Source organism: Podarcis erhardii, assembly GCF_964252035.2.
Source record: "Podarcis erhardii genome assembly, chromosome: 1".
Taxonomy (NCBI): domain Eukaryota; kingdom Metazoa; phylum Chordata; class Lepidosauria; order Squamata; family Lacertidae; genus Podarcis; species Podarcis erhardii.
Window position 1 is genome coordinate 85,691,216 of NC_138497.1, and position 14,803 is coordinate 85,706,018.

The 14,803-nt window shown below is 45.0% G+C and overlaps 1 protein-coding gene across 9 annotated transcripts in view; it reads left to right on the plus strand.

Moving 5' to 3' along the window:
* The window catches only part of SPTB (spectrin beta, erythrocytic), a 91,927-nt gene that overhangs the window by 48,274 nt on the left and 28,850 nt on the right, over positions 1-14,803 (plus strand). For all 9 annotated transcript variants that reach the window (XM_081838095.1, XM_081838093.1, XM_081838098.1 and 6 more), the window contains 14 exons: positions 943-1,055; positions 1,997-2,184; positions 3,031-3,148; positions 3,969-4,127; positions 4,371-4,673; positions 5,076-5,226; positions 6,997-7,867; positions 8,485-8,622; positions 8,743-9,499; positions 10,035-10,237; positions 12,116-12,206; positions 12,874-13,020; positions 13,332-13,595; positions 14,413-14,628. In XM_081838095.1, the coding sequence (XP_081694221.1) occupies positions 943-1,055; positions 1,997-2,184; positions 3,031-3,148; positions 3,969-4,127; positions 4,371-4,673; positions 5,076-5,226; positions 6,997-7,867; positions 8,485-8,622; positions 8,743-9,499; positions 10,035-10,237; positions 12,116-12,206; positions 12,874-13,020; positions 13,332-13,595; positions 14,413-14,628 (3,719 nt within the window). The remainder of the gene's footprint in view (positions 1-942; positions 1,056-1,996; positions 2,185-3,030; positions 3,149-3,968; positions 4,128-4,370; positions 4,674-5,075; positions 5,227-6,996; positions 7,868-8,484; positions 8,623-8,742; positions 9,500-10,034; positions 10,238-12,115; positions 12,207-12,873; positions 13,021-13,331; positions 13,596-14,412; positions 14,629-14,803) is intronic.

Here is a 14,803-nt window from a genome sequence, read left to right on the forward strand (position 1 = left end):
GGTGGGAAGGGGAAGAAGTGAAGATCTTCCTGGGATTGGTCCAGGCGGTCTATCAAGTGACAGAAGTGGAGTGGGAGCAATGAAGCTGAGTGTCAGCTCAGTTGCAATCTGAGTAGGCTGTGGAGTTCTCTTGCTGTGAAGATTGAGGTGTGTGTATCTGAGTGTGCTGTGTTGCTTTCAAGGGGTGGGGGGTGGCAGTGCACACCAGCTCAGCTCTGCTCCGTCCACTTGCTGTGTCCTGGGCTGTAATGACATGGCAGATGCTACAGTGATTCTCAGGTATTGGTCATCACCTGAATGCACAGGAGGCACTGGATCAGGTTGCTCTCACTTCTTTCTAGAGTTCTCCCAATGCTGGTGGTGCATGTAATCTCCCCCCCCCCTTTTTTTTTTTACACCAGCAACTTCTTGTGGGTGATAAAAATTGCTTGCAGGGCCTATAGTTCACCATGCCTGGTTAGGTGAGAGGGAGTTTGTGCCCAGCAGTAAGTCAGCTAATTAATTACCAAGCAGGGCTTTCTTGAAGTCAGAATGCAGTGGTGCTGAACCCCATGATCCAGTTTAGATGACACACCTACCCCTAGAAATTGTGGGAAGTGTTCCTGCTCCTCGGTAAGTTGCCGTACTGTTAGAAGGCACATACCTTTTTCCTTTTGACATATCACATATCCTCCCCATGGAATTCAGTACAGTTGAGGTTGTAATTATTTTGCTTTTGTTTGTTTATTAGAGAGTCAGGGCTGCTACATGCCTTATTCCATTTAGGAAAAGAAGTTCTTATGCCTCTATCTTTGCTCCCATGCATTCCATTGTTTTCTTATCTGAGGCTGGCTGGGCGGTGAGGTGGCTCATTCTGCTACATTGTGGTGTTCTGCTACAAATTGGAAAGCAAAGCTCTTGGGCACAGTGCAAAGCTCTCTTGGCATTCTGTTTTCTATTCAGATGTCTTCACGGAGAACCCGGATGAGAAATCCATCATCACCTACGTAGTTGCTTTCTACCACTACTTCTCCAAGATGAAGGTGCTTGCTGTGGAGGGGAAGAGAGTTGGAAAGGTAAGGGCATGGTCACATAATACCACCGTAGAGCAGGCAAGTCCCCTTTCCGCCCACAGAAAACAGTTTCTTTACTAATTCCTTGCTAAGCCATAATGACTGATATGGCCAGTAATTTGCTGCAATGGCAGCCCTGCCGCCTCTCAACCTCCTCTTCTGCTATGCTGGCTTTCTTCACATATAGGCTAGTCCGTTTAATAGCTCTTCTTTGCAGCTATTCTAGTTTGAACTTGTTATTACTGAATACAAACAATATTGTATTATTGTTTATTTGACATCGCCACCCCTTTCCACAAAAAATGCCTCTAAACTACTTAAAAATCCATTAAATACATAAAAGCATGACAATAATTTAAAAACAAATGTATAGAGAATACCCCATTCTGCTTTACTCTTTGATTCCCAGAATGCAGCTGATTTACTCAAGCCACTGAGAACTGAGGTAGCCCCTATCATCATATATAGACCCAGCTTGGTTCTGTTAGTATCTTGGTTAGGCCCTAACTGCCAGAGGTTGTGGAATCTTCTGACAGAAAAATAACTGTGAGGGGTGAGAGACTCTCTGTTAACTACCAGGGAGTGGCTTTTCCCATGTGCCTTGCCCCGCCCTCAAACCCTAGGAGTCTTCATAAGGGAGTACAGTAGTATAAGATAAGTAAGTTTGTGTGTGATAACTCAGTTTTAGTTCCTCTGCCTTAACATTTGGTGGCATCTTGCTATTCTCACACTTCCTTTTACAGCTGGACAGGTGGCTCTTGTTAATCTTCCCTGACAGGCCTGAGACTTCCAGCCTGCCATGCAGCCCAGAATTTCTAACGTCAGACTTGTTGACAGTGCAGAAGATTCCCATATGCAGGATCTGTAGGTTGACAACGGGCTTGACATATTTCCTCGAGCAGCAGGTGCCAGGGGAGCAACACTTTGTTTATTCCTTTCCTCAGGTAATGGACCATGCGATGGAGACTGAGAAAATGATCGATAAGTACAGTGGACTGGCTTCAGACTTGCTGACGTGGATAGAACAGACCATTACCATTCTCAACAGCCGCAAGTTTGCTAATTCTCTGGCAGGCGTGCAGCAGCAGCTCCAGTCCTTCAGTACATACCGCACAGTGGAAAAACCGCCCAAGTAAGCACCTGTCAACTGGAAGGAGGATGCCCCCCCCCCCCGCTTTTTGCTGATGTTTACTATTCCCGCTCCCCAGTAGCTTAAACTGTGCCCATCTGCATTGTGACTCATTCGGTTGTGATCTGTGCAGATTGGGACATCGTGATGATGATAATGATACTGTAACAAATAACAGTGAGGAGCCAAGCTGAAGGGGAACAAGGCAGTTGATGTACCCTGAATTGCATTTTGTTACAATGCCAAAATAAAATGCAGTTTCAGTGGGTTCTTTTGGTGCAGTTCTGCTGCCTTCCTTCTTCTTTCAAACAGGAGGAATTTGGCAAATGTTGCTTTGTGAATGCCTAGCGATCCCCTGACCTTGAATTTCAAAGCGAGGAAAAGGAAAAATGCCTTCCTCTCTATAACTGTTAACCAAGGGTTTCTAAACATAAAGATGACAACTTGATGGTAGCTTGAAAAAGATACCACGTAGTGCTGGTGTTATGTTTTAGAGGCTACAATCCCAAAGAAGCTATTGCATATGTGTAGGTTTGAATCAACCCCAAATAGCTATAAGGTGTTTGTGTTCCAGTTTTTTAAAAGAACTTTTGTCACCATCATTCTTTTTAATTTATTTTTATTTATTATTTCTCTGCATGCAAATTGCAATAACTGCCCTAAACGCTGATAAGTTAGACTTCTGGATAGGTGATTAGTTTATTTCACTGTTTTTTACCATTAAGCTTCTATGGCCTGAGCTCAGAACACACTGTATTTCAGTGACTCTAATAGACATTGCTTGTGTTGCTCATTGTGTCTTCTTCACCTAAAAGTATGTTTTCTCATTTTTGCTGTGTTCTTTGGCAGGTTTCAGGAGAAGGGGAACCTGGAAGTCCTGCTGTTTACCATCCAGTCAAGAATGCGAGCCAATAATCAGAAAGTGTATACACCTCACGAAGGAAAATTAGTGTCTGACATCAACAGGGTACCTAATGCAGTCCCTTAAAATGGTTAACAGAAATGTGATAGATTGAGAATTTCAGTGTTAGGACTTTTCTTCTAGAACTTTTTAAAATTATTGTTTAATTAATTTAGCTGGTTGGGAAAGGGCCTTAGGTTAGTAACAGGGCACATAATTTGGACTCATAACATCCATGGTTCAATCCCTACTACTGCATGGCAAAAAAATGATACAGCAAGATTGGAGAGGTGATCAGCAGCTAATGTGGAAACCAAGGAGGAAGCTACAGGGACAGCTGGATGTGATCCCACACCACAAGCTGAATATGTTTCCCTTCAAGTACCTTAGATCTGCTTTGTACAATACTTTTCCTATTCATTCTAGCAAAGCTGAATAAATGCTCACATGGACAATCACATGGACAATTTTCACATATCTAGTCTGCAGCACTTTCCATGAGTGTAGTTTTTTTTTTGGGGGGGGGAGTTTTGCTGGGACCATACGAGTTGTTACCAACTAGGATGTGTTCTTGTTCAGTTTGCCACACTGTGTGTGTGTGTTCACATGAGCAGGTGCCTGGAAAAAAACAGGGCTACTTGCATATACAAGAAAAGTGTTGTGAGAACAATCCCTTAGAGAAAAATACAAGGAGGAACAATAGCTCTTTTATCTGGCCAAGCAACATTTTGCTGATGTGAGGTTGGTTAGCGCAGCCCGTATAAGAATGGAATGCTTTGTAGAATGTGCCACGCGGCATTACATAGGAATTGCTGCGGCCTCTTGGTTGTATATTCTGTACCTGCATACTGAATTCTCGTTCTCCTGTGTGCACACATTTGCACAGGCCTGGGAGAAGCTGGAGAAGGCGGAGCATGAACGGGAGCTGGCGCTGAGAAACGAGCTTATTAGGCAGGAGAAGCTGGAGCAGCTCGCCCGGCGCTTTGATCGCAAGGCAGCAATGCGGGAGACGTGGCTTAACGAAAACCAGCGCCTTGTTGCACAGGTAATGTGTGGCTTCAGGGATTGTGCTGGCTCCAGTCTCCGATCTGCCTGGTGGCATCAGAAACAGCAAGGGATGTTGGGGGGACACAAGCACTCTGTTGGTACCAGCTTAAAATGGTACCCAGATCCCTTCTGGGGAATTTGGCACACCCACCCCCCGTCACCTTCTGTTCTATAGCATGCACAATAAAAGGCAACGTGCCGCCACACAGTTGCTAACCAAGGGCGAATTTAATTTGGGCAGGATAACTTTGGAAATGACTTGCCAGCTGTGGAGGCAGCAAAGAAGAAGCATGAAGCCATTGAAACCGATACAGCAGCCTACAAGGAACGGGTCCAGGCCATAGAGGAGGTGGCCAAGGAACTGGAGATGGAGAATTACCACGACATCAAGCGCATCAATGCTCGCAAGGACAACATCCTGCGGCTCTGGGAGTACCTGCTGGAGTTGCTGCAGGCCCGGCGGCGGCGGCTGGAGATGAACCTTAAGCTGCAGCAGCTGTTCCAAGACATGCTACACAGTATTGACTGGATAGATGAGATGAAAGTAAGGAAGGGCTTGGGTGGAATACTGCAGGTTGATAGAAAGAAGCCATCAAATTGAGGTGGAGGCTCATCCTGTGCTCCCATTGCCTGCCATTTTCCCAAGACAGATCATCTTTCCAAGTGACTTCCCCCTGCACGCCCCCCCCCCCCGGTTCAAAATGCAGCATTATAAACCCTAGGGAGGCAAGCTTTGTGTGGTAATTTGGAATGAAGAACTGGCAGGCAGGAAAAGGACTAAGCTTTATTTCTGCTACTTTTCTGCTCAAAATCAATTCATTCTGAAGCTGCTTTTCTTAAAATAACAATCACCATCAGGCTGCACTACATGTGGTTGTACATAATGTGTAGCCTGCCCCTAGCAGAGGCAGAAAAAAGGGTACATTCTTCCTTTGTGTTTCTATAGGCTAAGCTCCTGTCTCCTGAATTTGGGAAGCACCTGTTGGAAGTGGAATACCTTCTTCAGAAGCATAAACTGATGGAGGCGGACATGATCATCCAGGCTGAGAAGGTTCGTGATGTCAGTGCAGCTGCCCTTAGATTTGCCAACGGAGATGGTAGGTGTTTGTTTTCCAAGAAGAATTTTATGACTTCTGTGAGTGAGTGAGTGAGTGAGTGATGAATGATAATTTCTGAGTTGAGAAGCCCTAAGTATAAAAGGGGAAGGAGTGAGGGGAGACCATCTGTATCCTTGCCTCTTCCTTTTAAAAAATGGTTTAAGGAAAATGCCTCTGTCCACTTAGAATCAGAGAGTTGGAAAGGGACCCTGAGGGTTGTCTTGTCCAACCCCCTGCAATGCAGGAGTCTTTTGCCCAACATGGGGCTCAAACCTGTGACCCTGAGATTATGAGTCTCATTTTCTGCCAATGGAGCTATCCAAGTCATCTCCTGTTCCACCTTAAATTGACTGAATTTATAGTAAAACGGGTCCAAGGTGCACAAATTAATTCATAAGTAGGGCCTTTAAGTTCAGCTAGAATCTATAGCACTTGTTGCCTTTAAAACTGCTGGGTCCTGGGGTTTCAGGCAGCTACTTCTTGGGCCTAGCTGGTGCGATAGTAGAAAGAAGGATTGGGAGGTGGAGTCTGGATGATATTGGAGGCTTTTCCAGATAATGATTTTCAGTGCAAGAATTGCACAGTTGTTGCTTATTTGTTGTTCTGCTTCCCATTGTCTTCCCTCGAAAGATGTGCTTCTCTTTAGGGAATATTACATTTACTCAGGATGTGAATGTCAATGTATTGTGTGTGGCAGAAATGCAATTCTCACCTCTACTGGTTGACTAGTGTGGGTGGGAGTGCTGACTGAAATGTGGGTATGTGCCAGTACCCCAGCAGTATTTGATACAAATACAAATAGTATTTGTGACTGGGGATGGGGAAGAAAACTGATTCAGTTCATGTTTAAAGGTGAACCTACAGAATTCATAATATAGGCAAGCTGAAGTGTGGCCATCCTTTAGAATTCTAACTTTTCCCAATTTTGCAAGGCAGTTCTTCAGCCAAGTACTTAGTAAAAAAAAAGGGTGTTTTAAAAAATGTATGCACTAGGGCAAAACGTGCACGAAAATGCATGTATTGGTGAAAATAACATACAAAAATGCATCTTATTAGGGAACATGGCTTTGTAAATATGTGCACAATAAGCAAATATGTTATCTGCTAGGAGAAATTCACACTAAAATGCTGATGAGTTTTTTGCAAAGTGTTTGGAAATTTGTAGAACTGAACTTAGAAGGGGAAAAAATGAAAAACTGAGAGAAACCAAAACTGATAAATTCATCTGTCTCTGTTTGTTGAGTGCCACTAAGGAAGAATGACATAGTTCCTACACTCTAGGTCTATGTGCCATTTTTTAAAAGTCCACTTTAAAGTATTTAGAGTCTGTCCACTGTGCATCTAAAGCTTGCAAGCACTCATGTAACCTTTTAAAATAAATTTCAGTAGCAAGTTCCATCAGAGCCACTTTCTCCACTCAGACCTGTACTCCACCATTTCAAGCAACAATTCATTTTTCTGTTTCCTTTTTATTTTGGGGATGGTGTCCATTGTCCTTCTGAAGCTCTGCAAAGCACATATCTCTGCTTTTGCTTTTTTGTCAGAATCAATGAACAAATGGAAAGCACAACTATAGTTATTCCCCCATAGCTGTCTGTCTTCATGTCACAGCTACTTAACCACCTGTTAGGTGGGTTGGTCCCTAGCATTTTTTAAAAAACCACCTGAAAGTGCCCTATCGATGTTGTGCCTTTTCCTTTTCCGACTTAAAGGAAAATGCATCGTGCATGTCTGCTGATAGTAGCTTTCTGTCCACACGTGCTTGTGCAGGTTATCGGCCTTGTGACCCAAAGGTGATACAGGACCGGGTGAACCACCTGCAGCTGTGTCATCGAGAGCTGATGGCTTTGGCTGCGGAAAGGAAAGCTCGCCTGGAGCAGTCCAAGCGCCTTTGGAAATTCTTTTGGGAACTGGATGAAGCTGAAAGCTGGATCAAAGAGAAAGATCAGATCTATTCCTCCCTGGATTATGGGAAAGACCTGACCAGCGTTCTCATCTTGCAGAGGAAACACAAGGCTTTCGAGGATGAGCTGCGCGTTCAGGATACCCACCTGCAGCACACCATCAAAGAGGGAGAAGCTATGATTGCTCAAAATCATTTTGGTGCACTTAAAATCCGCAGAAGGATTGAGGAAGTGAAAGCCCTCTGGGCCCAGCTGCAGGAACTGGCAGCTTTCCACAAGAAAAACTTGCAGGATGCTGAGAGCTTCTTCCAGTTCCAGGTTGATGCGGATGACTTGATGGCCTGGCTGCAAGATGCCCATCGCCTGGTGTCGAGTGAGGATGTGGGGCACGATGAATATTCCACTCTAGCCCTTGTTAAAAAGCACAGGGACCTTTTAGACGATGTAGCAGACAACAAGAGAGTCATGTACAACCTGAACAGGCAAGCACAGAACTTCCCCACGGAGTTCCGGGATGATCCAGGATTTGAGAACAGACTGAAGGCCATCCAGGCAATGTACAATGAAGTTGTGTCCCTAGCAGATCTGCGTAGGCAGAAGCTGCAGGATGCCTTGGATCTCTACAAAGTTTTCAGTGAGACAGATGCATGTGAGCTTTGGATGAGTGAGAAGGAGAAGTGGTTGGAACAAATGGAGATTCCTGATACCTTGGAGGACCTGGATGTGGTGCAACACAGGTAAATGTCTGAGATTGTTCCCTGGGCAGTGTATGTTCGATGTTTGGAACAGTTGTCTCAAACTAAACAAGTTAAGGGTGTGGAGGGAGTGCTTCATACATTAACTGGGACAATTAAGGAGCAACTGCAGGATCTACAGTAATTGTGGAACACATTTTTGTGGGTTACAGTCCACTTTGTAAAGAACTACACATTACCCTGGCAAACACGATTTCTTATGCATGAAATGACCTCAAAAATATAGCACTAAAGTGCAGATGAAGGGCTTAATTCAAGGTTCAGTGTGTCAGGCCTAGTCCTTAGCAGCCTGAACCTCCTCCATTGTCTTCCTGTATTGCAATACTGTACTATATGAAGATAGACTGGAAGCAAAATTACCATGTATGCAAGACTCAGGGCCACAAGGGCATGGGGAAAGGCTTTTTACTCTGGATTTCCTTTCCCCTGGTGACCTACCAATACCTGAGTTTAGGTGTTTTTTGAATGTGGCATGAGACCTTATAATTCAAATTGGGTTTTGGAGGAATAGGACAAAGACAACACATTCAAAGTAGGACTTTAGAAGTTATCCACTGTGCATCTTGAGTTTTCAATTAATTAACTGATCTTGATTTCAGGTTTGATATTCTGGAGCAAGAAATGAACAACCTGGCTTCTCAGATTGAAGGGGTCAATCAAGCTGCCTTTGGACTAATAGAAAATGGGCATCCACGCAGTGTGAGTGTGAGGCAGTGTCAGCAGCGTCTGAATGCCAGGTAAGTTCCCCTTAAAAGGACCAAAACAGATGCATGAAAAAGAAGGACCTAAAGAAAAGATCTCTGCTGATTTCATTGCAATGATTCTTTCATTCATTCATTTTGCTCTGCTTCTTTTAGATGGAAAGTCTTCCAGGAGATGGTAGCTCAGAGGCGGAAAGCTGTGGACTTTGCCCTTAGCCTCCACAATTACTGTGTGGATTGCGAGGAGACAAGGAAATGGATCCTGGAAAAAACCAGTGTCATCGAATCTACGCAGGACCTTGGCAAAAACCTGGCAGGCATGATTGCCATGCAGAGGAAGTTATATGGCATTGAGCGTGACCTAGCAGCTATCCAAGCCCGGCTTGCATCCCTGCAGCAGGAAGCACACCGGTTAGCCGAAGAGCACCCTGACCTAGCTGACGACATCTACAGTCGACTGACAGTTGTCACTGGAGTCTGGCTGGACCTGCAGAATACGTTGCAGAGCCAGGAGGCCTCTCTCGGAGAAGCCAGCAAGCTGCACAAATTCTTGCAGGACTTAGATGACTTCCAGGCATGGCTCTTCAAGGCCCAAAAAGCTGTTGCTTCAGAAGAGGTGCCCAACTCACTGGTAGAAGCTGAGCACCTCCTGCAGCAGCATGCTGCCATTAAGGAAGAAATTGATCAACACAAGGATGATTACCACAGTGTCAAGGAGATAGGAGACAGAGTGACCCAAGGACAGACAGATGTTGAGTATCAGCAGCTAGAGCAGCGGCTTCAGGGCATGGATACAGGCTGGAATGCCTTATGTAAAATGTGGGATAGCAGGGAGAAATTTCTCAACAAGTGTCTTGGCTTCCAGGAATTTCTTAAAGATGCAAAGCAAGTGGAAATCATTCTTACTAATCAGGTATGGCAGCAGGCAACATGCATCTTATAACTTTTATGTATGTTACATCAGTGTCTCAAGATTGCATCCTGGTGCTTAAGTGTCGTAAGTGTTGCGCTCTACAGAGAAGCAGTAGTGGAATTTGCCATCTGAGCACTTGGATGTCTTACAAAGCTTGTCAGCTGGCATGTGGCAGCCACAGAAAAATCCTGCCCATGCTGTGCACCCTCTCCTGTACAGGAGCTGCATTTCAGCACATATTGAGAAATATTGGAGAAACAAGTCTTCTTGATGCATGCTGAAAGCTGAATCCTGTGCTTAGCGGCAAGTTGATAGAAGCAGTTTGCAAAAGCTGGGCTCTATTTTATGCAGGCATTTCAAGTGCTTTCTCTTTAGCTGACATGCATATGATGGCTGCAGTGTGCCAAACTAACATGCAGACTGTTGTGGACTAGAATTGGCTTTAGGCTTTGCAGAAGAGAGTTGTTGTTTTTTTTACTTCCTGTGCTGTTTTTCTGAGTAATTGACTTGTTTTCTTCCACAATAACTGCTTTAGGAATACACTCTGGCTCACATCGAGCCCCCAGACACCTTGGAAGCATCAGTGGCTGCTATCCGAAAATTTGAAGATTTCCTTGCTACTATGGAAGCAAATGAGGAAAAAATTACAGGGCTGGTGGCCAGTGGGAACAAGCTGGTGGCTGAAGGAAATATTTACTCTGATAAAATCAAGGAGAAAGTGCAGCTGATTCAAGAGAGGTAATTTCCGTAGAATAGTTTCAATGGGACAGCTCAGGACTATTGCTCACACTACAAGATACAAAAAATAAAAAAAATTGTCCAGTAGCACCTTAGAGACCAACTAAGGATGTTCTTGGTATAAGCTTTTGTGTGCATGCACACTTCTTTAGATACACTGAAAAGTCGCTGAATTACAACTTATCACTAAATTGAAAGTTATGGAGAAAACTGATCTTAATAGAGATATTGGATTCCTGTCTCATTACATATGCTAATCATCTGCATACTATCCCTTGCTTTTTCCTGTAGGACTAATTGCAGTCGTTAACAGTCATCAACAGGTTTACCATACCCATTGAGTCAATCATCCATCTCCTACTACCCTCCTGAGAAAAACCCCACCCTCCCACCATGTATAAGGGTCTGGTGACTTCTGTTTCAGTGCATCTGAAGAAGTGTGCATGCACACAAAAGCTTATACCAAGAACAAACTTAGTTGGTCCCTAAGGTGCTACTGGACATTTTTTATTTTTGTTCTGAGGCAATAATAGCCCAAAACAAGAGATGCATATGAGGAGATCTGGGGAGGCCTTTTCTGAGCTGCAAACCCATCCCTCCCCACAAGTCCTATTAAAAAGGAAAATTCATACATCTTTAACCAGGATAATAAAAGACAAGCATGACAACAGTCTGAGCTTGCAGCTCCAAACTGAAAGCTACCATTTGAGGAGGAGCAAAAATGTAGTTAAGGCAGGGATGGAGAAGTCAGTTTACTTGCTTTCACTATTGTGCTGTGCCCTGTTTACCTTGCAGTGATTACTGTATAGAATCATAGAATTGAAGAGTTGGAAAGGGACCCCAAGGGTCATCTAGTCCAACCCCTGGGAATGCAGGAATCTTTTGCTCAATGTGGGGCTCAAACCCATGACCCTGAGATTAAGTGTCTCATGCTCTGTCGACCGAGCTGTCCCATTTCTAACCTACATAGCAGCATTCTGTTTTTGACCACATACAAGGCTTGAGCCCCACTGATGTGTGATTCTTATTTTCTGCCTCTGTACTTGAGATATGGAATGATTCAGGAGTTTAGGAAGCAGCTCATCTAGCTCAGTTTTGACTATGCTGACTGGCAGTGGCTCTCCAGGGCTGCAGGCAGGGAGTCTCTCCCAGCCCTAACTGGGGAGATGTCAGGGGTTACACCTGAGACCTTTTGCATGCAAAGCAGCTGGTTCTACCACTGAGCTACAGCCCTTCCCTAAAGGGCTGTCATTGGAAATCTACAGTGCGCAGCTGCTTTACACACATACAGACAAGTGTAGCAGGGTTCTCTGGGTTGCTGGGACCAGTGTGTTATGATACTAGCTAAGCCAGTGGTTTTCACTGTGGCACCCTGGGGTGCCTTGAATGATGGTCAGGGATGCCACGGGCAACATTGGCCTCTGCCCCTCTTTCCTTCCCTCTCTCCTCTGATGCCCTCTCGCGTCTCTGCCTACCAATGGTTGCAACAGCCCTGGGTATAAGCTCCGCAGGTGAATGGCGCCTCTGGGAGGCACCTCCATTTGGGGTGGGGACTCAGAGACCAGGGAAGGCAGCAGCAGCTGCCCAGAGGACTACCAAGGAGGTGGAGAGGAGAGGAGGTTGAGGGAACACTCCATAAGGGAGGGAGTTCGAAAGAGGGAGAGAGGCTGCCAGCTCTGCAGAGAAGGGGTGACATAACTGGGCTCCTGAGCCCCACAAGGTTGCAGCAGAAAGAATGTTGTTGGTTAAGAGAGCCGTGCACTCAAAAAGGTTGAAAACCTCTGAGCTAAGCTATTGGACAATTGGGAGGAAGGGCAGGATATAAATTGAATAAATAATAGCCATTTAAGAATGGCGCTACTGTATTGTTGTTTCTAGGTACAATAGAAACATTGCAAAATCTCAAGAGGCCTTGGTGCTGCTGAAGGACAATCATGAGCTGCGGAACTTCCTACAGAATTGCCAGGAGGTAAGGATGCCAGGCCTACTGCTCCTGCTACCAATCTTAAGGTGCATCTGCATTTATCCTTCTTCTCCAAATGGTGGTTATAACTTTGGATTATGCCAGCAGTAAATACTTCTCACTGCACCTTTCAGTTCCTAGAATCATAGAATTGTAGCGTTGGAAGGGACCCTGAGGGACATCTAGTCCAGCCTCCCACAATGCAGGAATCTCAACTAAATCATACATGAGAGATGGCATCCAACCTCTGCTTGAAAACCTCCAGTGAAGGAGAGTCCACCACCACTCATGGGAGTCCACTCCATTGTCAAACAGCTCTTACTGTCAAAAAGTTATTCCTGATGTTTAGTTGGAAACTCCTTTCTTGTAACTTGAATCCATTGGTTAAGGTCCTAGCCTCTGGAGCAGGAAAAATAAATTCCGCATCTCAGCCCTATGATTCCAAGTACTTCAGAGAAGCACAATCAGTCATTAAAAAGTGGCTGAAATAAAGTGGGTGGGTGGGGAGAGAATTAAGTAAGAATATGAACAAAACAGTCTTGAGTTTGTTTAGCTAATTATTTTACCCACATTTATCACTTAGCTTCAAGTACTAGCAAGGGAGTACTTGTTAAGGGAGTTTGGCAAAAGCCTATAACCTTCCTTTGCAGTAATTAACTTCCTTTGTTTGCAGCTTACTATCTGGATTGATGAGAAGATGCTCACAGCGCAAGACATATCCTACGATGAAGCCCGGAACCTGCACAGCAAATGGTTGAAGCACCAGTCTTTCATGGCAGAACTTGCTTCTAACCAAGGATGGCTAGAGAATGTAGATGAGGTAAGTTCTTGCAAGACTTGGAGTAGTGTGACATCTCTCCCAGCTCTTTTCTCCCATTGTCTCTATACCTTAGTGACTCCTGATATTTCGGAGCATTATCCTGTTCTCATCCAGACACCAGCTAATGTTGTGTTGCCTGCAACCACTTGGAGCACTGCATGTAGTTGACTACAAAGACCCATCTTATTCCAACCCTGTATTTCTTACTCTGTATATTCTTGATGAGAAATAGATGGCCTTCCTCTTAGCCAGTCCTTTGCTCTGACAAGTGCTTCCATGTCTTCCCCCCATCCCCTCTCTCTTTTCTCCAGGAAGGGCAGAAGCTAGCAGAGCAGAAGCCCCAGTATGAACACATTGTTTGCCAGAGGCTAGTGGAGCTGCACCAGCTTTGGGACAAGCTGCAAGCAACCACAGATGAGAAGGCTCAGCACCTGTTTGATGCCAACCGCTCTGACCTTTATGCACAGAGTTGTGCTGACCTTGATGCATGGATTAGTGAGATGGAGGAGCAGCTGAAATCTGATGCCCAAGGGAAAGATCTCACCAGTGTCAACATCCTACTGAAGAACCTGAAAGTAAGTCACAGGGGGTGGCATTCGCCGATTAATGAACATGACTAAATTAGGTACATTATTTTCAGTGGGCCTAGTCTGATAAAAACTTAGTCAAATACCACTTCCAGGGTGGAGGGAGGAGTCGATGCAGATACCCATTGCCGGGGGGGGGGGATCTGGAAAGTCAGTTCAAAGCCCTGCTGCCAGGCGGCAGGGGTGGGGGCGGTTATCTGTTAACAATCCCCCTGCCCGCACTAGGGGGTGTGGCAGGGCTGTGTCCAGCTTTTGAACTGCCCCCCTTTTTTTGCTCCAGAACTTTCCTTGTTAAAACACCTCTTTAAAGTTCATTCGGAGCAAACAGCAATCCACGAAAGCCTGACTTGACATTTGTTCCAATTGAGTGCTACAGAGTGGGTTTTTGTGGGGTAAGCTCCAGGGCAAAAAAACACACCAAACCAACCAGCACTCAGACACAGAGCTTAGGACGTGTGCCTGGAAAGACCTTAGATACTGCAATAATCCCTTTTCACCCTGATTCCAGTGTATTCTTTCACCTTTGCCATTAGAACAGGGGCTCTCCATTTTTTGCTGAGACCACCATTTTCTTACCCCTTACAAAGAAAGTCCCAACCCTCCTCAATTACTGTTTCCATGATGGTTGTCTTCAAGTCTCTCCAGTCTCAGGTGTGAATAAAAAGGGTGTCCTTGTTTTTCTAGGAAATGAAATGGGAAAGTCAGGCTGGAAATTTGTAAATATGTCACCAAGCCCAAAGCCTATGCCCCCAAAAATATAAATTTTGACAAGATGGCTGAGTTAATAGAGGCTTTCTAATTTCAGCGACTAGATGAGCAAGTAAGTGTGAGGAAGAAAGAGATGGAAGACTTGCTGTCTCACGCCCCTTCAGCCAGAGGAGACCTGCATGAAGCAGATGGCAAGCATGAGATCATTGAGAGAAGGTTCCAGGATCTTCTGCAGCCATTGGATAAGAGGAGGAAGGAGCTGGAGACAACCAAGGCTCGATACCAGTTGGACCGGGATCTGGAAGATGAACTGGTGAGCTATCATCTGAATGTGCCATTAGGAAGGACTTCTAGTCAACCTTATTACTTTAATTTAGAGGGCAGGGGGCTCTGTTACAGTACAACTGGTCCCCATGAGACACATAGGCAGTCTGTGTTAGATAAACAGAGTAATGCAGTTGTACCTTGGAAGTCGAATGGAATCCGTT